This window comes from Diceros bicornis, chromosome 26, assembly GCF_020826845.1.
Source record: "Diceros bicornis minor isolate mBicDic1 chromosome 26, mDicBic1.mat.cur, whole genome shotgun sequence".
Classification (NCBI taxonomy): domain Eukaryota; kingdom Metazoa; phylum Chordata; class Mammalia; order Perissodactyla; family Rhinocerotidae; genus Diceros; species Diceros bicornis.
This window is the reverse complement of record NC_080765.1, coordinates 22,365,349-22,388,428: the sequence shown is the minus strand read 5'-3', so window position 1 is coordinate 22,388,428 and position 23,080 is coordinate 22,365,349. Positions and strand designations below refer to the sequence as shown.

The 23,080-nt window shown below is 41.2% G+C and overlaps 1 protein-coding gene across 8 annotated transcripts in view; it reads right to left on the bottom strand.

Annotated features, from left to right (window-relative positions):
• The window catches only part of XPO6 (exportin 6), a 112,710-nt gene that overhangs the window by 64,143 nt on the left and 25,487 nt on the right, over positions 1–23,080 (bottom strand). For 5 of the 8 annotated variants that reach the window (XM_058569786.1, XM_058569792.1, XM_058569787.1 and 2 more), the window contains exons 2-6: positions 16,090–16,180; positions 12,834–12,946; positions 11,717–11,914; positions 5,641–5,800; positions 3,371–3,448 (exon numbers count right to left, since the gene is read on the bottom strand). In XM_058569786.1, coding sequence (XP_058425769.1) covers positions 3,371–3,448; positions 5,641–5,800; positions 11,717–11,914; positions 12,834–12,946; positions 16,090–16,180 — 640 coding nt within the window. Of the gene's footprint in view, positions 1–3,370; positions 3,449–5,640; positions 5,801–11,716; positions 11,915–12,833; positions 12,947–13,750; positions 13,847–16,089; positions 16,181–23,080 lie in introns of those variants that run through there. The other 3 variants (XM_058569793.1, XM_058569788.1, XM_058569794.1) reach the window with 3 other exon arrangements.

Genomic DNA, 23,080 nt, shown 5'->3' with positions numbered 1-23,080 from the left:
ATTATAGGATATTTAGCAGCATCCCTGGCCTCTACTCGCCAGATGCCAATAGTACTTTCTCCTCCAGTTATGTTAACCAAAAAGTTTCTCCACATTGCCAAATATCCCCTGCAGGGCAAAATTGCCCCAATTGAGAAGCACTGATCTAACTCTAGCCTCAGTCCAGTAAAATGGGGAGAAACTCTATTCAAGGAGCCCTTAAGAGGAAAAAATGAGATCAGAGGACCTGTGAGTGACCCTCCCAAGTCACACCTTTCTATGAGTAGCTTATAAGAGAATGCATGAAAAGATTTGCAAGTGCATAAAGATATGCAATTTGCAAAGTTTGGAAAATAGGAAGGTATAAATTGGTCTCAATCAATTTGAGCTCTCTAACATATTTTCACTCTGAAAAACTTTCCCTCACCAGTAAACGTAGAGCTCTATATTTGAAACTGCATACCATGTGGACAATATAGTCCCTTAATTTTTATTGCAGAACAATCAAAGCTAATTCAGAATTGCAATATTTCCATCATTCCATTTTGTTAACTTTTTGTTCCCATTTGTCCAAGCAAAAAGAAGTGAGGATGAGAGGAAACTAACTCAGGAAGAGGGCTGAGGCTGCACAAGTGCAGAAGGAAGCAACAGCCACAGCCTGCAGAGGGCACATCCACATCTTCCCTCATTTAATCCTCAGAGGACAGCTATTCTCCTCTTACAGCCGAGGACATCAACAGTCAGAGATGGAATACAGATAAGTGGCAGAGCCAGGACTCTAAACCAAGGGAAGCAGAAGGCAGGCAGAAGTGGTGAGGTGAGAGTGACCAAGAAAGCAAACTTAGGACGAAGACGGTGCACCCGGACTTGGAATGATGGGTTCACATCCTGTTCTACCACTAACTGGCACTGTGACCTCTGGCAAGTCCCCATGAGCCCATTTCCTTGTTTGTAAACCAGAGATAAAACCATCATCTACTTCACAGGATTCTGGTCTAGTGAGGTGAGTTTAGGAGATAAGGCAACAATTTGGGGAACTATTCTGAGAAATAAACCGCACACACCCTTCAAACCTTTTTCTCTATCCAGACTGAGTAGTTGTTGCAGGGACTAGGCCTTGGGCTTTGCTCTTTGAAAGTGATCAGACAGAAAACAAGGTTACAAGAAAGCGTATGAAAAGAGAGGCCAAAAGCCCACAGGGCTAAGTCTGACAGGGAGCTGCACGGGGACTCAGGCTGGGCAGGGTGAGCTGGGCAGGGACTCTGACGTCCTGTGTCCAGGAATTATGTGGTTTACTCACTAGGCCGTAAGGTTTGTCAGAATGAATTTCCTCCATAAAACTCCATAAAAGCTTATGGCCAAGAAAGCCAAACAACTTTTTAGTTTTACTGCTTAAGTTGGTGTCTTAAGTGCACAAAGGCAGTTGAGCAAAAGCATCAAAATAAATGTTGATTAAATCATCGGCATTGTCCAAATAATGGAGCAAGATCTGATGACTTCACCTGCAACTGTCATAAAGACAAAAAAAGTGTAACAAATGAATGCGCAATTCTAATTTTTTTTTAAGGGGAAGTATACCAGCTTAAAAACTTACTTAACTCCCAAGGCCCCCTCAAAGTCTCAATTTATTTTGCTTTTTCTCAAATACTAAAATTCAAGACTTCGAAAAATTTTAATAGTGTCTAAGAGGTAATTCTCAAGAAGTACACATCATATTTTTAGGTTTTGTTTATACAGAAATGTCAGGTTAATTCATATTTTATTTCACCTAACCTCATAAACAAAACCTAGGCAACACACAAAAGAAGCAAGCATATATTTTTGATCTGTATTATCTGATATTCCCCAACCTGGCCTCCAGGAAAATAAGTCTATTAAAGCATAAATTGAGTTAGCTCAGAACACGTACCTGAACGAAGCCAACTAAAACACACAGCTTTTGGTACTGGAAAATGATCTCAGAAAAACAAGTTTTACTGGAGTAAACTGCTGCTGCTAACCTAAACTGGATGCTAAGCTAGCATCCAACTATCTAAAAACAAAACTAATTCAAAAAACTAATCTTTGCAAACTATTATTTAAATAAAACGACAAATTTTAAGATCAGCCAAACTGTAGGAGACTCCAAGGTGTACACTCATAAAATCAAATCTCTGCATCATTTGTAATTTCTTCTTTAATCATTCAAATATTACAAAACATAAATCTGCTAAGTCACTTCAAATATCCACCTTCAAAATGACGGTTTGCCACCAAGCACAAATAAAGTTCCATTTCCTGTGGGCTTTTAATATATTCTAGAACTCTGTAATAGTTTTAATCTAAGAAGTATGACAAGTGACTCTCTAACAGTTTTTAATCCAAGTATGATAAATGTATTTGGAATAAATTAGTATACTGTGAGCAGTCCTCAAAACTCCATGATATACTTTCAATTCTACAGTAACTCTGCAAGAATTTCAACTTCCACATATTAACAGGCTGCATGAAAAAGCTAGGGCTTAGAGATGTCTGATTTCAACAGCTCATTTCCTTGGGGTAAAGGAGAAAGATGTGGAAATAGTTCTCACTAGCCACATCAACCTTTACAAAGGGGAAGAAATATGTGCCAATTCACAGGATGTACTCTACTTGAAAAGCATTTGTGATCATTTAGTGTAAACAGAAGCATTCAGAAACTAAAAGTTCCTGCTCAGACACAATTTCCTCTTTCCATCCATCCTTGAAAGAAACCATTTTTAGGTGTCTGCACTTTTGAAACAGATATTAATGTAACTGTGGAAAATAACTAGCCACCAGTAAACTATTTAATGGCCACTGTAAGTATGCCCATGCTTTATCAAATTATTCTGAACTGAAGTAAAGTCAACGTTGATTGCTGCACACTGGTTCCCAATCTGTCCAGGGCAGCATGACTTTTCCCTGAGCCCAGTGGGGAAAAAAGCACTCCACAGTCCCACGTCCCCTCCTTCAGGCTGCCACCCACCTCCTGCAACCCCAACCCCTGCATAACTGCAAAGCAGACCTATCAAGCCTACAGGCTCATACCAACCTCAGCATGAGCAATACAGCCATGAAATTTGAGAAAAAGGGAAAAACAAACCAGGAGGGACAGCAGTTATAAGCTGAAGGGGATGGAAGTAGGTGACAGAAGATCAAAGGTGCCATCTTCCTGATGGGCAAGAAAGAAACAAAATATGTTGTTCAAAATATTATATTAGAAAGTGCAAGTACTTACGAGGAACTAAGAAAGCTAGCTACTCAGAAAGGCCGAAAATAGATTAAGGAAGAATCAGCATCAGTATAGGGCATAGAAAAGCAATTGCTACCCTGCTGAGACCCCCAACTGCATTCAAAATGAGGAACACCATGTGTGGTGGGCAGACCATACCACTTTCTCCTGAGGTCGGGGATGGTGGTGGGGTGGCAGCAGTAACACTGTGCTTGTCCCAGACAGTCTCCAAGATGCCTACCAAGAAAGGAGAAAACTGAGTTTAAGAGAGAAATAAAGTCCAACATACGAAAATCAGATGTAGAAAAATGATTTATTGATATTTTTGGTCAAACATCAGTATCTGAACATCCCTCTCAACTGTACGTCCAACGGCTTCCTGGACAATACCACTTGAATATTCCAAACTCAATTTGTCTTCTCTCAGAAACCTGCCACTGATCCTCCTATTCCTCACCCAGGAAACAGCACCCTCCCACACAATCTCAGCATCTGGCCTCTGTTCTCCCCATCTGGCCTCACCCCCACCCCACACACAAGGCTTCATCATGCTGAACTGCTTGCTGTTCCTTCCACACGTGTCCTTCTCTTTCTCAACCTCTGATCTGCTCTCCTCTTCCAATCCCAAGTTGACCTTTCCACCAGACTAAATGCTACCTGTCTGTCCCTCAGAATTCCACTCAGCTGTCACCTTCTTGCCTGCTCAGTTCTGCCTGCACATAAAACATACCTCTACTATAACTCTTAACACTCTGCTTTTTAACTGTCTGTTTGTCTTTCTCTCCTGCTAGAGTATACATTACTAGAGGGCAGGGACTGTGTTTTATTCCTCTTTGCATCCCCTTACAGAACGTGGCATGTAAGGTGATCATAAAAGCTTCTGAAAATATTTTGTTCTCAAAATCTTTAATATTACAACATGGATAAACCTTGAAAACAGCATGCTAAGTAAAAGAAGGCAGACACAAAAGGTCACATATTATCTGATTTCATTTTTATGAAAAGTCCAAATAGGAAAATCCACAGAGACAGAGAGTACACTAGTGGTTGCCAGGGGTGATGAATATGTTCTGGAATTAGATAGTGTGATAGATGTACAACCTTGTGAATACATTAAAAACCACTGAGGGGCCGGCCCCGTGGCTTAGTGGTTAAGTGAGTGCGCTCCACTGCTGGCGACCTGGGTTCGGATCCCGGGCTCGCACCGACGCGCTGCTTCTCTGGCCATGCTGAGGCCGCGTCCCACATGTAGCAACTGGAGGGATGTGCGGCTATGACACACAACTATCTACTGGGGCTTTGGGGGGAAAAAATAAATAAATAAAATCTTTAAAAAAAAAAAAAAAAAAAAACCACTGAGTTATTACACTTTAAAACGGTGGATCTTATGATACATGAATTATAACCCAATTTAAAAATTTTTGATGTCCACTCAGGACATAGAGGTATCAGATACAACCCCTAACTCTAGAAATTTAACATCTAGTTGGGAGTGTCAATAAATGTGCTTTGAATGAACAAATGCTCTGAGGTTTGAGTTTCCCCCTAGGGATCTGGGGAAGGATGGGAGGCAAATGACAAGCTTACTTGTGATCAAGCCTTTTACAACCAATTTTAAGTGCCCACTACCTGCCAAACGCTTCTGTAACACACAAAGCAAAAAGTGCCTAGACATCCAAGAAGAAATCTAAGTAGAGAAGCCGGAGATAAAAACACTTCTTTGCGCTACAGCACTCCTTCAAGCAGCAGGCCTAGGCTCCCAGTCCTCAAGGGCCTCGTGGCCAGACGCTGCACCTGCGCCCCGTAACAAGCAGGCTCCCTGGAAGCAGCAATCAACGGCTCTCACGACTCATGGTGCTCCACTCGCTTCCTCCCTTCCTGTCTCCGTCTGCGGCTTGCTTTCTGCTTATTCTTACTCTTCACTTTGTCATGAGGCTCTAATAAAACAGACAAGATGACGAAGAAAGTGCTACATACAACTAAAACCTGGCGCACAGGGCGCTGATTCCACACCTGTGTCACTTTCCTAGGCAGAATTTGAAATTTTCACATCTTCCTACTCCTCCAACTTCTCCTGATCTTAAATTCAAATTATTTTAAATAAGGTGCTTGCCACCCACCTTACTTCGAGTGCAATAATCAGCATTTCGATCACATTCCTATGACCTGGTCTGTACCTCATTAATCACAGTTATGGTGAGGACCAACTAACGAAATACTACCAGGAAAATAAATTACAAACATTTTTTGAGGTCGAACCACGTGCTAGACAATGGGCTAGGTGCTGGGAATACAGCACACATTCTTCTGTTTTTATGCTCAGTCTCACTAAAAGCTAAAACAACTACTCAAAAATTTTGAGTGCCAGGGCCCGAGCTCTGGGCGTTGGCAGGCAGGCCCCTGTCTTTCAGCACCACCCAACTGCTCACCTGTCAGTAACCCAAGCACTGTCTGCACCTGGTCCAGCAGCAGCTTCCGCAACTCCTCCTTCCGAGCCACACTGAGGTCCTCGCGGGGACAAGCCAGTTCTTCTGAAGTTGTCTTCAACATGATCAGCCCGAGGGGGGTTGTCACAGGGGACTGGATCAACTGCCAGAAAAAAGTAAGTTCTGAGCAGAGCGTCTGGCTAATTAAGGTACAAAGAGGACTAAGTAACATTGAACCCACAAAGTACCTCTGTGTATTTAATCTTACATCAACAGGCTACATAAATCAATGCTTTAGAAAAATGACAGGGTATATCTGTGTACCTTTTTTAACCATTCAAAATATATTCTCATCTTATTTTAAAGACAAAACTCTAGGGACTGGCTCGATGGCACAGCAGTTAAGTCCACACATTCCGCTTTGGCGGGCCAGGATTCGTCGGTTCAGATCCTGGGCATGGACCTACTCCTGCTCACCAGGCCATGCTGAGGCGGCATACCATACAGAAGAGATACAACTCTACAACTATGATACACAACTATGTCCTGGGACTTTGGAGAGAAAAAAGAAAAAAAAGGAGGAAGATGGGCAACAGATATTAGCACAGGGCCAATATTCCTCAAAAAAAAGACAAAACCCTAATACCATCAACTTAAAAACAAGAAGAAAACAATGCTCTTTTACACCTAACATGACAATTTTTATACATTACAGATTACCAACAGAGCCTTGGTTACTTTGCCCAGGTTAATATATTAGTGATTAAAATATGTGTAAACTGGGGCCGGCCATGTGGCGTAGCGGTTAAGTGCGTGCACTCCACTGCTGGCGGCCCGGATTCGGATCCCGGGCGTGCGCCGACGCACCACTTGTCAGGCCACGCTGTGGCAGTGTCCCACATAAAGTGGAGGAAGATCGGCACGGATGTTAGCTCAGGGCCAGTCTTTCTCAGCAAAAAGAGGAGGACTGGCAGATGTTAGCTCAGGGCTGATCTTCCTCACAAAAAAATAAAATAAAAAATAAAAAGATATGTGTAAACTAATTTGTGGTATCTTTTCAACATTCAGGTGTTAAATTAACTTTACAGTTCTAAGCTTTGCCTGCTTCATAAAAGTTCAAGATTAAACATGTGGCAAATTAAGTTACTTTTTCTATCACCTGCAATATCCACTATACCACAGGAAAGTTTCCTTAAACAAGAGACAGGAAAAAAGGTACACTTTCAACAGCATAACACTACCTATAACTTTCTAATCAATTTCACAAAATTAAAAGCATTATTATTACATTTATTTTTTAGTTTCCAGAAATGGTAAAAGTAAGCAAGTTGCCACTAAAATTCTCTGTTGAGTTACATGCTACCATCTATAAAAGAGCAAACAAGTTAAGGAACACTTGATCATTTTCTTTAATCATAATTAACTTTAAATGTAGTTCATTCCCAGTGGCCGGCCCAGTGGTGTAGTGGTTAAGTTCACAAGCTCAGCTTTGGCGTCCCAGGATTCACAGGTTTGGATCCTGGGTGCAGACCTACACACCACGCATCAACCCATGCTGTGGCGGCGTCCCCAGTACAAAAAAATAGAGGAGGACGGGCACAGATGTTAGCTCAGCAACAAGCTTCCTTAAGCAAAAAAAAGAGGAATATTGGCAACAGATGTTAGCTCAGGGCCAATCGTACTCACCAAAAAAAAAAAAAAAAAAAAAAAAATGTAGTTCATTCCCTGATACAAATAAGTTTTTTATTTACTCAATCTACAAAATATAAGCCTTAAGGAAGAGGATGACACCAGGAACTGCACCCAGATAGAACATATATTCTCTACTTCAAGAAATACAGGGCACTTTCTCATTGCACACCAAGGAAAGGCTCATCCCCAAAGAGTAGAAAAGTACTTGATAATGGGAACTTCCAATAAATTCAACTGCCCTCAGAAGCAGCATATGGAAAACCAGCAGCAAGTAATGGCGTGTTAAAAATGCTATTAAATCAGTTCTCTTGAGTGCTAAAACTTCAAGTATATCCTCCATAATTTTTCTCTTCATTTTCTGTAAGTTTGGACTATTTCTAACACCGACTTAAATTCTGATCATACAGTAGGTGAAAAACAGGAAATCCTTCCTCTAACAATTTTTCTTTTATATAATAAAGTAGAACTGACCCTTCATAAGCATCTCTTTCCATCTGGAGAGCTTTGGGTTATCAATCTGTATTTTTTAAAATATCCATTACTTCCCCCCTTTCACGTCTTTCTCGTCTACCTCTTTTGTCTCTATTTTCCCCTGAAGCCCTCATTCTTACTCTCTCAGCTAGGAATGACTCATATTACCAAATATTTCATTTGGCAATACACTTTCCTGTAGATATGAAATACTTCTGTGCTCCCCGGAAATAAAAAATTCCTACAACATAGACAACGTATCTTAAAGCCCTCTTTTCTCTCATCATTTGGAAGAAGGGGAGAAGGTTGGGCAAGAAGCCAGCTGAAAATCAAAGTTATTCTTTACTTGAAGGAACAGCCTGATAAAACGTGTAATTTTTCTTACTAGCTTTGTATCCAGAAAGCTTTTTTATTAAAATAGTGTTTCCCTTTACCATCTTCACATATATAATTTAAGCTCATAACTTAGGCAATCTCTGCAATTTATTTTAACAGAATAAGCACCTTTAGGTTGAAGATCAAGTTCAGGTTCCTAGTGTCAACTTCTAAAAAGGCTTAACAATTTTTATTACACCACCCAATCAGAGAAGAAACAGCAATTCTTTCCTATGCTGCTTGTCCCTTAATTATCTGGCCCCAGAACAATGTGACCCCAGGTCGAGCTCAGCAGATATCAGGAACCTGAAGAAGAGACTCTCGACAGGTGTGATGTGTGTGCTAATGCATGTGTGGGGGGAGGTAGGGAGAAGAGGGGTCAGTTTCGACTTCAACTACTTCCTTCTCTAGTGGCCCAGAAAGGGTATAACCAACATACATAACTACCCTGAATCAACTCCTCTCCGCCTGGTATGGTGGTTGCCACAATTATGGCATAAATTGCATAAATGCCTCAGCCAACTGTCACAGAGTTAAAAAAAAAAAAAAAAAAAAACTATGCACCTCAGACTGCAAGCAGACCATGATGGAACTGAGCCAAAAAAAACCTTTAGATAGTTTAATCAAAGGATCATATGATGGTGAAGTTGATTCCAGAACCGGTCTGGTCTTGTTTACCAACACCTGAAGAAAAAGGATTACTTTATCATTATGAGAAATGTCAGGAGTTGAGCACCAACCATTCTTGACATGGCTTTCATGCCACTGACTGGTTCTCACGGATAAATAAGAAGCAGAGAATAATACAATTGGAAAGGATCTTAAAGATCTCTTAGTCCAATCCTCTCATTTTACAAAGAAGGAAATGGAGGCTCAGATAAGGGACAGGAGTTGCTAAAATCAAAGATGATTTGTGACAAAAATGGACGCAGAGGGGCCAGCCTGGTGGCGCAAGCAGTTAAGTGCACGCGCTCCGCTGCGGCGGCCCGGAGTTCGCCAGTTCGGATCCCAGGCGCCCACTGATGCACCACTTGTCAAGCCATGTTGTGGTGGCGTCCCATATAAAGTGTAGGAAGATGGGCACGGATGTTAGCCCAGGGCCAGTTTTCCTCAGCAAAAAAAATAAAAAAAGAGGAGGATTGGCAGACGTTAGCTCAGGGCCGATCTTCCTCACAAAAAAAAAAAAAAATGGACGCAAACCCCAAACCCGCTGCCTCCTAGTCCAGCGGTCTTTCTACTATGGGGTGTTTCAAAGCCACGAAGACTGCATGTGGACAAAGGAGTGATTTTTAAAGGGAGGGAAAGAGGGAAGTGGTGGAGAACAGAGGAAAACAAGTACGCTTTTTAAATCTCCATGAGCACGTCTCTTAAAAACGCTCTTCCATATTCTCATTTGTTATCATTAATTGTACTTCAAGGGTAGACAGGAAATGTTGTCTTCATCACAGGAACTGATCCCAGCTGTGTGAAAGCACGGCTCCTCCTCACCTGCTACCGGCAGGACTGTGGCTCTCTGGCTCACATTCACTGCTCCTTCCCACAGGTCATGCCACTAACCAACCCAAGAATGAATTCACTTAGACCCCCAACCTTCCTGGTCTTTTCCATCTCCAACGGGCTTCCTGGCTCCCTCTTAGAGAGCCACACCAAGGAACCACGACTGTCCTCAACTTGGAGTGAAGGCAAGCATATCAAAGAGAGCCAGGAAAACCTCTCGCCTCACATCCTACCACTCCAGGCTCACTGGCCTCCTTGTCATTCCTCAGGTTCTTTGCGCTTGCTATTTCCTCTGCCTAAAACACTGTTCCCACAGATACCCACGTGATTCATTCCATCACGTCCGCTCAGGTTTCAGCTCAAATGTCTGCTCCTCAAAAAACCCTTCCATGATCATCCCATCTATAATACCCCTTGATATAGTCTCCTCCTCCTTACCCTGATTTAGTTTTCTTCATAATACTTATAACGACCTGAAAGTATTTATTCGCTTATTGTTGACCGATGCCTCCCGTTGAGATCATAAGCTCCATGAAGGTAGGGACGTTGTGTTTGTTCATTACTATTGCCTCACCACATGTTCACTTAGCACACGGCTGGTATTCAACAGTTTACTGAATAAATGCATGCAGCTCCTTTATAATATCAATCCAATAAATCTCCATATAAATGAATCACTATACAAAAGAAAATTGAATGAAGAATTTTGGTGCAACTTTGAGAGGCGATCTGAGAGAAGCAATATGGATGCTGAATTTTTAATTGCCACATCATTCAAATGGTTTGTAGGGACAACAGGCAGAACGTTAGAAAATGGTATTGTTCTGGAAAATCCTGAACCTACAGTCACTGAGACTATAAGCAGTTTTCAAAGAATTTTAGTTCTCTAAACCATGCATAATACTTATCTCCTGCATACCCAAGACTATCTCAATAATATGAAAATGTTTCCAACTTTATCATAGGATTCAAATGAACAACAGCATCTCCCTCTTTGCTTTTAGGTCCCACCTATTCCCTGACGACTTCCAAATCCTGAATCCAAGATCCACATTTCCTAATGTCTCACTAGATAGACACAGAAGGAACACATAAATCTTAAATGCATTTTCTGCCAAACTGAATTCACCATCTTCTACCCAAATTAATTCCCTCTTCCTTTTTCCCTGGCCTGGAAAATCTGCTATTTGAGTCAGAAACCTAGAAGGCATTCTGATTCCTTTCCCTCACCCCTTCCACCCAGTCACTGACCACAGCCTCTGGACTCCGCCTTGTAAGTGCCTCGTCTCCACCCACCACAGGCCTCTACTTGGCTCAGGTCCTCCTCATCTCGCTCAGACTTCTCCAACAGCAACCTTACTGGCCTCCTGTACCCTAGCCTTGCCCCTATGCAATCCAGACTCCACTGTTGCTAGAGTTGTCATTCCAACATAAAATTGTGGCCATCTTTTCTCTCTTCTCCAAACTTTTCATTAGCTCCCAAGGAAGGACTATGAATTAAACACTGAAGCCCCTCTGCAAGAGCAAGGCCCTTCCTGGTCTGGCCCCTGCCCATCAATCTAGCCTCTTACTCTATCACTCCACCACCTCACGTCTCATCCATCAACCAGGTGAAAATACCTCAGCTCCTTGAGTCTAATTGCTATGCCACCACTGCACTCTGCATACACTTCCACTACAGTAATTACCACATTGTTGGATAATTATTGTTTGCATAGCTACCTCCCCACTAAATTATAACTATTGAAGGCCTCATCCTTGTACCCCAACACCTAGCGCAGTACCTGACTGGCTTTCAAATATTTGCTGAACAAGATTTCACTAGAGGTCAAACAGCGATTGGGTTTCCCCTGCTTCTCCACTGCACAAAGGCACAACATGGATCAAGAACACAAAGTTAAGTGAATGAGATCATCTATCCTACAGCGACCTCACTACTACAGTGCCAAAATGCTAATCTTAAAACTCCTTTTCAAGACGAGAAAATAATCACTTCTACAAACAAACAATTTACAAGATAAAGTTTCCTTAGGTATATCCTTACCTGTAAAATGTTAGTAAAAAAGTCATGGTAGAACATGGGCCAATCTTGACGGCCAATATCAACAATAACTTTGCAGAGCTTGTTCCGGATAAAGTACGGTAAGGTTTTGTGGTGAGCCAAAAGGAGTTTGGGCAGGCAGCTACGGATTTCCATCTTATCCTGAGATGGGACCCCAAGCCACATTTTATTGATCAGATTCTAAAAAACAAATATACATCTTTAAGTTAACAATCCATACACAAAAATCACTGGTTTTCATCCAGTGGTTGGCTATATCACCTCAATAAACAAGAAACCCTGCTTTTAAACAAAGGTTTAGGGCAATTTGGCAATAAGAGCAATAAAAATATTCAAATCCTTTGATACAAAAATCTCATTCTGGGCCGGCCCCGTGGCTTAGCGGTTAAGTGTGTGTGCTCCGCTGCTGGCGGCCCGGGTTCGGATCCCAGGCGCGCACCGACACACCGCTTCTCCGGCCATGCTGAGGCCGCGTCCCACATACAGCAACTAGAAGGATGTGCAGCTATGACATACAACTATCCACTGGGGCTTTGGGGGAAAAATAAATAAATAAATAAATAAACAAACAAACAAATAAATAGTAGAATGGCTTGGTGAACAGTGGTAAAACCACTCACAGGAATATAACAGAAAGGTAAATGGGGGAAAAGCAGAATACAAAAGGGCATAAGCAACATGATTATAATTAGGTTAAAAAAAAAAAAGATGTGCATAGGAAGACAAAGATTGGAAGAGAGTTGACATAAATGAAAATTTTTGTGGCTGAGATGATGGTATTTGAGTATCATCCCTCCTCCCAAACTATTTTTCTTTAATCCTTTCTCTCTTAAATGATAACATGGAAGGAAAAGTTCACATGTTACCACAAACGACCTATCTACCTAACCCCATCTTACCTTTCTGGTGTCAAAGACGGAAAGGTGCCCCAGAACATCAGATATTTTGATAAAAGGCAGTATGTGGGCAGAAGTCCCTGAGCTGAGTAACCACCGCTTCCCAGCCATCCGTATATCAAAGCTAAAGTCTAGTGCCAATGACACGGCAATGTGACTACAAAATACTTTTCAAAACAGTATAAAATTATCTGACAACTTACCTCAAAAACCGTTAAACTGTACATCATTACATAGTCATTCCTAGTGCTGGAGAGAAAATACAGGCAAAATCTCCAGGCTCCTATTTGCTGGGCAAAGTTATTAAGAAGCTCCTCTGGAAAAGTTAAATAGCAACAAAAGAAGAATATGAAAATACATGAAATTAATACAAGGCAGAGCTGTCTTATTATTTTTTTAAACACGCCTCTCTCTATATAATGTAAATGATGTCAAAACCAACCATAAAATCCAGCTGATTCTTCAAGATAGAAAGGACAGGAGCCAGCCCTGTGGCTTAGCAGTTGAATGCATGGGCTCCGCTACCGGCGGCCTGGGTTCGGATCCCGGGCGCGCACCGACGTACCGCTTGTCAAGCCACGCTGAGGCAGCATCCCACATACAGCAACTAGAAGGATGTGCAACTATGACAACTATGACATACAACTATCTACTGGGGCTTTGGGGGCAAAAAAAAAAGGGGGAAGATTGGCAATAGATGTTAGCTCAGGGCCAGTCTTCCTCAGCAAAAAGAGAAGGATTGGCATGGATGTTAGCTCAAGGCTGGATCGTCCTCACAAAAAAAAAAAAAAAAAAAGATAGAAAGGACAGAGCATACAACATTTTTCTGACTCTGAGGTGACCATGAACACTGGCAGTGTATTCAGCCATCTAAAAACCAGTAAGCTTGTATGGACACTCTTTTAGGTAGAGAAGGTGAAGTTCTTACTTAACCTTACTTAACCTAATGTGTGGAGAGACAGTTATAAGAGTATCATCTCACCTTATAAATGATGGCTAATTGTTAATTTGTTTCCTCTGGGGTACCAGCTATACAGATCTTCTCACCACTCATTCACATTGTTAACACACACACAAAATGATGGCTAGAGAAGTAGGCAAAGAAAAGATTAGGACTAACCTTACAAATAGAGGATAGGAAAAACGCAAGAGAATTCAAGATGGCTAATTCTCTTCATTTGGGTTGGTTTTATTTTAAAATACCATCCAAAAAAGTCTGTAAATAAGAATAGCAATCACGGGAGTTGCCAAGAGCAACCCTGTCCACATCAAATCAGTTAGAAATGCTTTTCCTCCTCCTTAGGCGGCTGGTAGCATCAGCCAGAACCATAGAAAGCAAGCTCTCAGAGTCTGTCACCATGGTTCTGGACATGCTGTCCCTCGGTCACCCTGACCTGCTGCACTGGTTATGAAATATAACACAAAAAGGGTAAAAATACAAAGGCAACAACCCTGAGAGATTCTAGGAAGCCCTTGGAAAAGCAGGAAGCACAGCAGGCCATTCTAATCCTAAAGTCACTACTCTGCTAGCACCCTACAACTTAGGCTAAACGCACCAAGGCAGTTTCATTAAAAATTCCATAAAATGAAGCACGTGTCCTATTCTTATAATTAAGTAAAAGTATCTATGAATCCCAGAGGTGAAGTCAAACAGGAGAGAATGAGCTCTGGCTGGAAATGACAAACTTTGGGGTCTGTTTTAGAGTTTGCCACTAACTCACTGAGTCTGATCCCAAGTGAACCATTTCTCCTCTCTGATGCTTCAGCTACCTCCACCGTTAAAACGACCAACTGTCTCCTGAGGTTCCCTAACAGCTTCAGCTCTAGAGCACTAATAATATACCTTTGGTGGAGGGTGGGTGGAGCCACTATAATAAAAGGTCTCCCTGCTCTCTTGTCACCCAGCTAGGAAAGCCTTTAGTTTACCCTAAGACACCAAAAAAGAAGCAAGAAGTGGCTGCAGCCCACATACTGGAATAAACCTATTAAGTCTAGGTACAAAGAGAACTGAACTAAGACGTACCCACTGTATAGAACCAAACCCCCGGATTCCCCTTCGCCTGCATTTAAATTAGACATTTGTACCATCTGGTTATTTAAAGCTATTCCAAAGTCAGATTAGAATACGAACATGCTCAGAAGGTTCCACTTTTAATTTATGAATGCTGAAGGTGAGCAATATTTCCTTTGCAAACACAAAATTGAGAGAAAAACCAAAAGCATCTCAATTATAAGCTACAAACAGGACTTAGAGAATCTAGTGTTGGAATATAGTAAATTGATATAAAGGAAAGGTCTTTCACCTCCTTTGCTAAGAATCACCAGTGATACTTTCACTATAAGTATAAGGTACTTTGGTAGCATAAAAGTGACAGGGGGATCACTCTGGGGGCAGGAAGAGGGTCAGCCCAACTGAGTAATAAGAGAGAACCTAGGGAAGCAAGCAGAGCGGATCCTCTAAGCCAGCTGCCTGATCATCTACTGAGCTCAGCTTCTGTCAGCAATTCCTTGTTTATAAATGCTCTGGTCCTCTACAGCACACTCCCTCAGGAAAAAAAGGCATGTCCGGGGCAGGCCCAAAAGAGACCACCAAGTTTAAAATTAAAAGCAATAAGAAGTTAGCATCTGCCAGAAGATGATGTGATGTTCAGAGGATGCACGGGAAAATGGGCTGTAGCCAAAGGTCTACCAGCCACCTGGAAATCCGAACCCCAATCAAGTTTTGGACCAAAGGTCATACAACTTAACTGGGCAACACTTAGAGGAGCCAAGTATGGCAGAGAAACGGGGCTCCAGAGTCCTGGAGACACCGAAAAAGACCTCCAAGGAGGTGAAAGCAACGAATGTAAGATCAGTACAGACATCCAAGGAAAAAGCCTTTAGGTTTGGATAGAGAAAAACATTTTTCATTTTCAAGTCCAGGGGACAAATGAGGAGTGAGAGGAAAAAAAGATCACTCTAGGACCACAGTGCAGCATATCCCCGAGACAGAGATCTGACCCCGGAATACATTTCCTAGTTTACAGTACGCTTTAATGAATATTGTCCATATCAATGAATATAAAATTCAAAAAGAGGTTCTAGAAGGTGCTGAGGTTCCCAGAAGACCTGAAGTGATTATACTTATATCTCTCTGTTGTTTGAAGCCTTGATTCATCAAAACTTTTTTAAATTAATAGTCACAGACGTCTCACAAAGTTCAACACTGCTAAAATTAAGAACAAAGCAGAGGGAGGAGTTTTCCACACTTACCAAAGGAAAGAAAATTACCAAAGGATTACAGTGGGCTCCATGGACTACAGCCCTTGCAGCTAGATTTGCAGACCTCACCAGCACCAACCAGCAGAACCAGGGCAAACGTGCAGGCTTGACCAGCCAAGGCTACCAACTCCTTCCTCTCCACTGGGGCCTTTTGTTATAGATGATGGATGACTCTTTACAACTTAACACTTCACTTACCTATCTCACGTTTTCTTTCATTGGTTGTACAGTCGTGGAAGAACTCTGTCATCAGACTTTCCAATGCCCTCAGGGAGGCTTCTTCAGATGCCTAACAAAAGAATTTGAAAAAAAATTCAATACCCTGTATCTCCAGTTCTACTGTTCCTCAGTTCCTTCCAGGTCACATTCAACAGCAATAGTAATTTACTTCTTCAAAGCATCTTGGTTCAACATTCTTCAGGAAAACTGAAGAGAATTTCCCAGCTTGCTCAAAACTCAAAGTTTCAGTGTACTGTATAAATTCATGCTACTGTGCAATGGATTTTCAATTACTTATGCTAAGGAAAAAGGAGCAAATAATTCAAAATTTAATTCTGGAAACATATTGAGAGCAAATTAACAGCCCCTGGCACCGAAAGAACAGGCAGAGTGAAGAGAATCAGGGAGAAAGAAAGTTAGGGCTCCCTAAACACTGTGTGTCAACAATACATTTGCCCCATGTCTGAATAATTAGCCATATTTTGATTCAGAGCAATTGTAGTCAAAGCAATTATAGTCAAACTTGCTGTATGGATTCTTGGGGTATTCTGAAGGCGCTTCAGGAGACATTCTCTCAATCTCGCATGAGCAGCCAACCAAGATTAAGGTACAGCTAAGAGCCAAGCTAATCAGGGACTCAAAATTAGACAGCACCTCCTACCACAGACCCAGAGAGGAAGACTCTCAGCAGAAATGCTCAGGGAGAACAAGAGGAGAGGGGTCCAAGGCCCCCAATGCTCCTCCTCTCCCTCTTCCATTTGGAGCCCCAAACCCACTTCCTCTTCTCTCACTGAAGTAAGGGACGTCAGCTGTAGCAATGAGTTTGAGTAAACACTCCTTCACACAACCTGTCTGCAAAAGGTGAGCATTCCCAGACCATTTCTGAACCCTCACTGGCATTAATCTACCTAAAGATAATCAAGAGCAGTTGTTATTTCTTAATTATCTCTTAATTTCTTTCTTCCCAACCACCTTCCCCACTCCTCCATTTTCCAGATCCTCTCTAATGCCCCCAGAGTGAGAGCTGACTATAAAAACTGCATTTTAAAACAAGTCCACACTCAAATGTGTTATGTATCACACTGTAATATTACCAGAGGCTGCACTTGGTAATTAACTTTTGAGGAGACTGAGGAACTTGGGCCACCTCTGTGGATAAACCAGCATTTCTTAGGGCTAGTACTAATTAGAGGCTGAATCAGGCTTGCACCAGCCCATCTACATCGAATAGCACGTGCGAGCACACGAGGGCCACATTCAAGCAGTGCCAGGCACAGCTGTCCCTCCCACGCTGCAGTCATGGTATGATGGCTGTGCAATGACAACTGAACTCTCACACATTGTGTGATGAATTATTGTACAAGAGTTTTAGCACTTGTGAGTTTGAGGGACTTTCTTGTCTGAATTTTATATTTATGATAAAGATTAGCCCTCTACTCCTTTTTCAAACCAATATTATCAGTTCAACTGAAAAATATCCTTGAATTGCAAATTAAGCTGTTTTATTAAAAACGGAACAATTTTTTCAAATGCAGAAATAACTGGAATAAGGGACTAAAAGAAGACTGCATCTTTAACCTGTTTCAAGTTTTTGTGTTCATCAAAACAGCCTCATTATTCTCAATGACAGAATTTCTAAGCAAATGCTGTAAATTAAAATTTCTAAAATGAATTTACATAAATAAAAGAATGCTTTGGTCTGTTTCATAAATCGACTTGGTGTACCATTTCATTTGAAAAAAGGATTTGCTATTCAAAAAAAAAGATTTGTGGGAAGCTTTAAAAGAATCAAAGGGAAATCTCACACATTAAAGCAACTTACCGGCCACAAGTAAAAATAAACACAAATTAACAGATATTTGTTGAACTAAAGTCAGCTATTTAGTTAAGATAAATCAATAGTTCTTCTGGAGCCAAAATGAGTTCCTGAAAACAAAGGACACATCTTCAAGTCATACCTGCTCCCCAGTTTTTTCTTGTAGTAATCACTTTAGAGCAGACCCTGGAAAAAACCTGAGCTCATCACATTCAGGCAATCAACCACTAAGGTTTATTTCCTATTGGTTCTTGAGGCAAAAGTTTGTGAACTTGACAATTATCAGCCATGTATTAAAGGCTGCTGGGGTAAGTTCCTGACAATCTCCCCAAAGAATCCAACTCAATCTCCATTCCTAGTCTCATCCACCCCACCCGCCCTGCTCCAACCCAAGAAGCTAACATTTCCACAGAAAGTGGAAAGACACAAGTATCCACAAAAATCACAGGATGGATGATCTCACCAAGTGATGGTTACATGAAAGAGGAAACTCCAAAACCTAATCCGGTGGCATCACCAGGTGTCTCTCAACAATAACAAATAATGTGCTGTTCGCATTTTCAATCACTTCTATAACTGCAATACTAATATTTATCTCAGAGGGTGTTATAAGGATTAAATGAAGTGATCCATGTAAAGCTGCTACATAAACTCTAAGGAATTATCTAATTCGTAGTTATGGCTGCTATCATTTTTAATTGGTCTTAGATACCAAATGAAAACAGACCAAGCGAAACAATACAAGTGGACAGGCCTAATTAGAAACTGGAGATTCATGCCCTCAGACCTAAGGGCTTCGTCCCAAACATATCTAGAGAGGCTTTTCCAACTGGATTTTAGAATGAAACTATTTAAGTTTATAGGAGTGAGAAAGAAGGCTGAGACTCTGCCAAGGTCATACAATCAGAACAGAGATGGAAAGACATAAAGGATACGTTCAAGACCTGCAAATGGTTGACAGATGCTGGAGAACTCCCACTCGGCAAGAAGGCCACTAGGACCTTTGCCAGCTATTTCAAGCAGGAGGTAAAGCCAGAATCCAGACTGCAGTGGGTTAAGGAATTAATGGCAAGTAAGGATGTGGTAATATGCTGCGCAGACTACACTTTCAAGTAATAAAGGGACAAAGAACATTAAACAAAAACCATGGTGCGGTAGGGAGAGAAGGCTTCAGTTCCCAGAGGCTATTCAAGCACCGCACTGACTAATTTATGAAGAACACTCAGGATTCAGATACATCCAACTGCTTCCCATCTTGTGCTTGATTGGGATTTAAGACCAGATCTTGAAGTACAAAAGATAAGATTAGCTTAAAACCAAGTGAGAAACATTTACACAAAAAAAGTTCCAGCTGGACTGCAGACATACATAAAATGTGAGAGGTAAAACAATAAAGCTTCTATGAAATAATATAGAACACCTTCATGACCTTAGGCTAGGGAAAAATTTCTTGAACAGGACACATAAAAGGACTAAACATAAAGGAAAAATTGATAAATCGAAATGTACATCAAATGGCACAATGAAGAGAGTGTAAAAGAAAGCCACAAAATGGGAGAAGATATTTCCAATATAGATAACTAACAGAGAACTCATATTAGAGTATAAAATAACTTCTATAAATCAATAAGGAAAAGACAACTCAGTTCTTTGACAGGCAAACAGCTAGTCATAAAAGAGGTTATTCAAAAAGCCTATATGTAAAATAAGTGCTCAACCTCATTAGTAATCAGGGAAAAGCAAATTAAAAACAACAAGATGGTGCTACAAATCCACCAGAATGGCTAAAATTGAAAAGACAGTAACAAGTGTTGGCAGGATACTGAGCAACCAGAACATGCATATACTGCTGCTGATGGGAGTATATACTGATATAACCACTTTGGAAAACCACTTGGCAGCTGAACATATGCACTTTATGTCCCTGCAATTCTATTCCTCGATAATATATCCAACAGAAGTTTGTGCATGTATATCAAAAAAAATATTCACAGCACTATTATTCATAACATCCAAAAACTTCAAAAGAACCCAAATGTCCATTACCAGTGGAATGGAAAAATAAACTGTGGTTTATTCATCACAACAATATTCTAAGACAACAAGAACAAATGAATATTGCTACACGCAACATGGATGAATTTCAAACACAATGTTGAGTGAAAGAAGCCAAAACACATCCTTCGTTATTCATTTTAGGTTAATCTTTAAAAACAAGCAAAACAAATCTGTGGTGTTATCATCAGAATAGCGGCTACCTTTGGGGAAGAGGGATTCTGGGATGCTGGTAATATTCTATTTTCAATTTCTCTCTCTTTTTTTTTTTTTTTGAGGAAGATTGGCCCTGCGATAACATCTATTGCCAATCTTCCTCTTTTTTTTCCTTTTTCTCCCCAAAGCCCCAGTACATAGTAGTGTATCATAGTTGTAGAGTTGTAGCTCTTCTATATGGGACGCCGCCTCAGCATGGCTTGAAGAGCCGTGAGTAGGTCCGTACCCAGGATCCAAACGGGAGACCCCAGGCCACCAAAGCGGAATGTGTGAACTTAACCACTATGGCACTGAGCCAGCCCCTCTATTTTCTTGATCTGGGTGTTAGTTACACAAGGATGGTCACTTTACATTATGACTTGTGCACTTTTCTGTAAGTATACATATTCAATTTTTAAAACAATGTTATATATATATATTTTTGGGGGGCGGGGGGGGTGAGGAAGATTGGCCTTGAGCTAACATCTGTGGCCAATCTTCCTCTATTTTGGACACAGGACACCACGACAGCATGGCTTGACGAACGACGTGTAGGTCCATGCCTGGGATCTGAACCCACGAAACCTGGGCCGCCAAAGCAGAGCACGCGAACTCAACCACTATGCCACCAGGCCGGCCCCAGTTATACTTATTTTTAACATTCAGGTTGGTATTTTCAGACTTTGAATTTAGAAATTATGTTTTTCCTTTCTCAGCACAACTATTAAGAGCAATCTGGGGACTCGTGACTGGCCTGCAGGTGAAGTCTGAGCGTGAGACTCCTTGATTCCAGGGAACCATCAACCGTTTGTCTTCAGAGCTGCCAGGCGGCAACAGAAAGTATTGTTGCAGAAAGTAAGCAATCCCATATGCTTCCCCAAGAGTGACTCGGCTTACCTCATTAGCAAATTAAAATCCTTAGGCAAGATGAAGAATCAAACTGGGCTCAGAATATATACTCTTCGAGAGCTATGTATGTATCTAAAATAAGCCAAAGCGTTCTGTTCCAGAAAGAGTTAAAATCCACAAAGCAGAGGAGCTTTCAACTGTGCCTGCCTTGACTTGATCTGCTCCTTTGATTACACTGCTCATGGTTCAGCAGTCCAGAGACCTATATTACTGACTCCTTTATTAAGGAACTACTAAGTCAACCAACACTCATAATCACCTAATAAATTATGAGAAAAACTTGAAAGGGGAAGGGTCACATAATTTGAAATCTTCTTTGACTCTTCCCCGTATCCTCTATGCCCACAATGAAGTCATCAGGTCTGCTGATTCCTGCTTTACACGAGTTCTTAGATTTGTACCTTTTCCCTCACTACCACTTCTACCAGGGCCTAATCACCTCCTGCCTTGATTACCATAATTTCTTTTACCTGGCTGCCTTGATGTCAGTTTTCCCAATTCCAATCCAACTTGTACTTCACTACCACATAAATTCTCCTAAATATAGACTTTCTGCCCCAATTATTCTAAATCTAGCTTAAAAGAGCCTTTAAATCTGGACTGACTGAGAAACCCAACTATTCATTCAACCAACGAATAAGCTCAATACTCACTAAGTAACTTATACTGCATTAAGCCCCTGAGCTACAAAGATGAGTAAGACTGTCCTTGACTTCAAAGAATTGGAGGTGGCCTGCGGGAGAGCGTAGAACCTATGGATAAAAAAGTAGAACATGACAGTTTACATCCTATAGCAGTGACATATGTATAAACGGCTACAGGAGCCCAAAGAGAACTCTGGCTGAAGGAGACAGGGAAAGCTCCACAGAGGTGATAAGGTATTTTGGGTTTTGAAGAACGCAGAGAAGTTTCCTAGGAGGAAAGAAGGAAAGCATGCCTGATTCACCATTACCCACCACAGGAAGCCATCACTTCAGTCTGAACACTCGTGGCCTCATAAGCAGATGTGTGTTCCCATCCTGCATTTGCTCCTCGGTCTGCAATTCATAGTTCAACCTTCATGAAATTTCTTACAAAGTTTATAGTACGGATTCCTTGTTTTCGTCTTTTATCTTTGTCTGTAATCAGTACCACAGAGTTCCGCCCATGGCACTGTTCTCTGGTCATTTCAGAATGACACAATTAAAGAGCACAGGCTCTGGTGTTGGGTTCCTTGGGTTCAAATCAGAATGCACCTGAACCCTGGCCTAGTTATTTAATCTGTCACTCTTCTTCCTCTTCACAACTGGGGATGATAAGAGAATCTAACACATGGGGTTGTTCTGAAGAGTAAAACAAATAATCTAGGTAAAGCACATAGTAAATACAATGCCAGGAATAAAGTAAGGCCTGAAAGTCATATCTGTAACTGTTCACATGTCATAGATACTAGGCCTCTCTCCCTAACCAGAACATAAACCGTCTGGAAAGAGACTCTGCCTAGTACGTTCGTATTTTCTATCACATCCAGCATGGACTGGTGCTCAAATAGACCAAATTCAGGAGAGTAAAAGGAACAAGTACACTGTTAATATCACTTTCAACTTCTCAGGAAAGCTGGTAATTCCTCCAAATTCAAGATACCTATGACTCTGTTTAAATTCCCCCCTTAAGGGCTGTTCATAATGACCTTCGCTCATAAGCACTCAAGGAATATGTTTTGAAAAACAGGAGACTGCTCTTAATTTATCTTAAAAAACACTGAGACTGAAGGTGGATAATATGGTGCTTTGTCCCTTAAGACAAGGAACCTAGATGACAGTTTTCTCAAACCCTGATTAAATCTGTAATGTTTTCCCTGCCTCTAAAACACCCTCCTCGAAAGCATAACCTTTTACAAAATTGGTATCGGGGAAAAAATGACTCTTTTTTAAAGGAGCTTTTTGCCACCTTTTCCAGGAGCCACATTTTGTATATCCTACAAGGAGGTGAATCATATGGGCTTCCTATATTCAG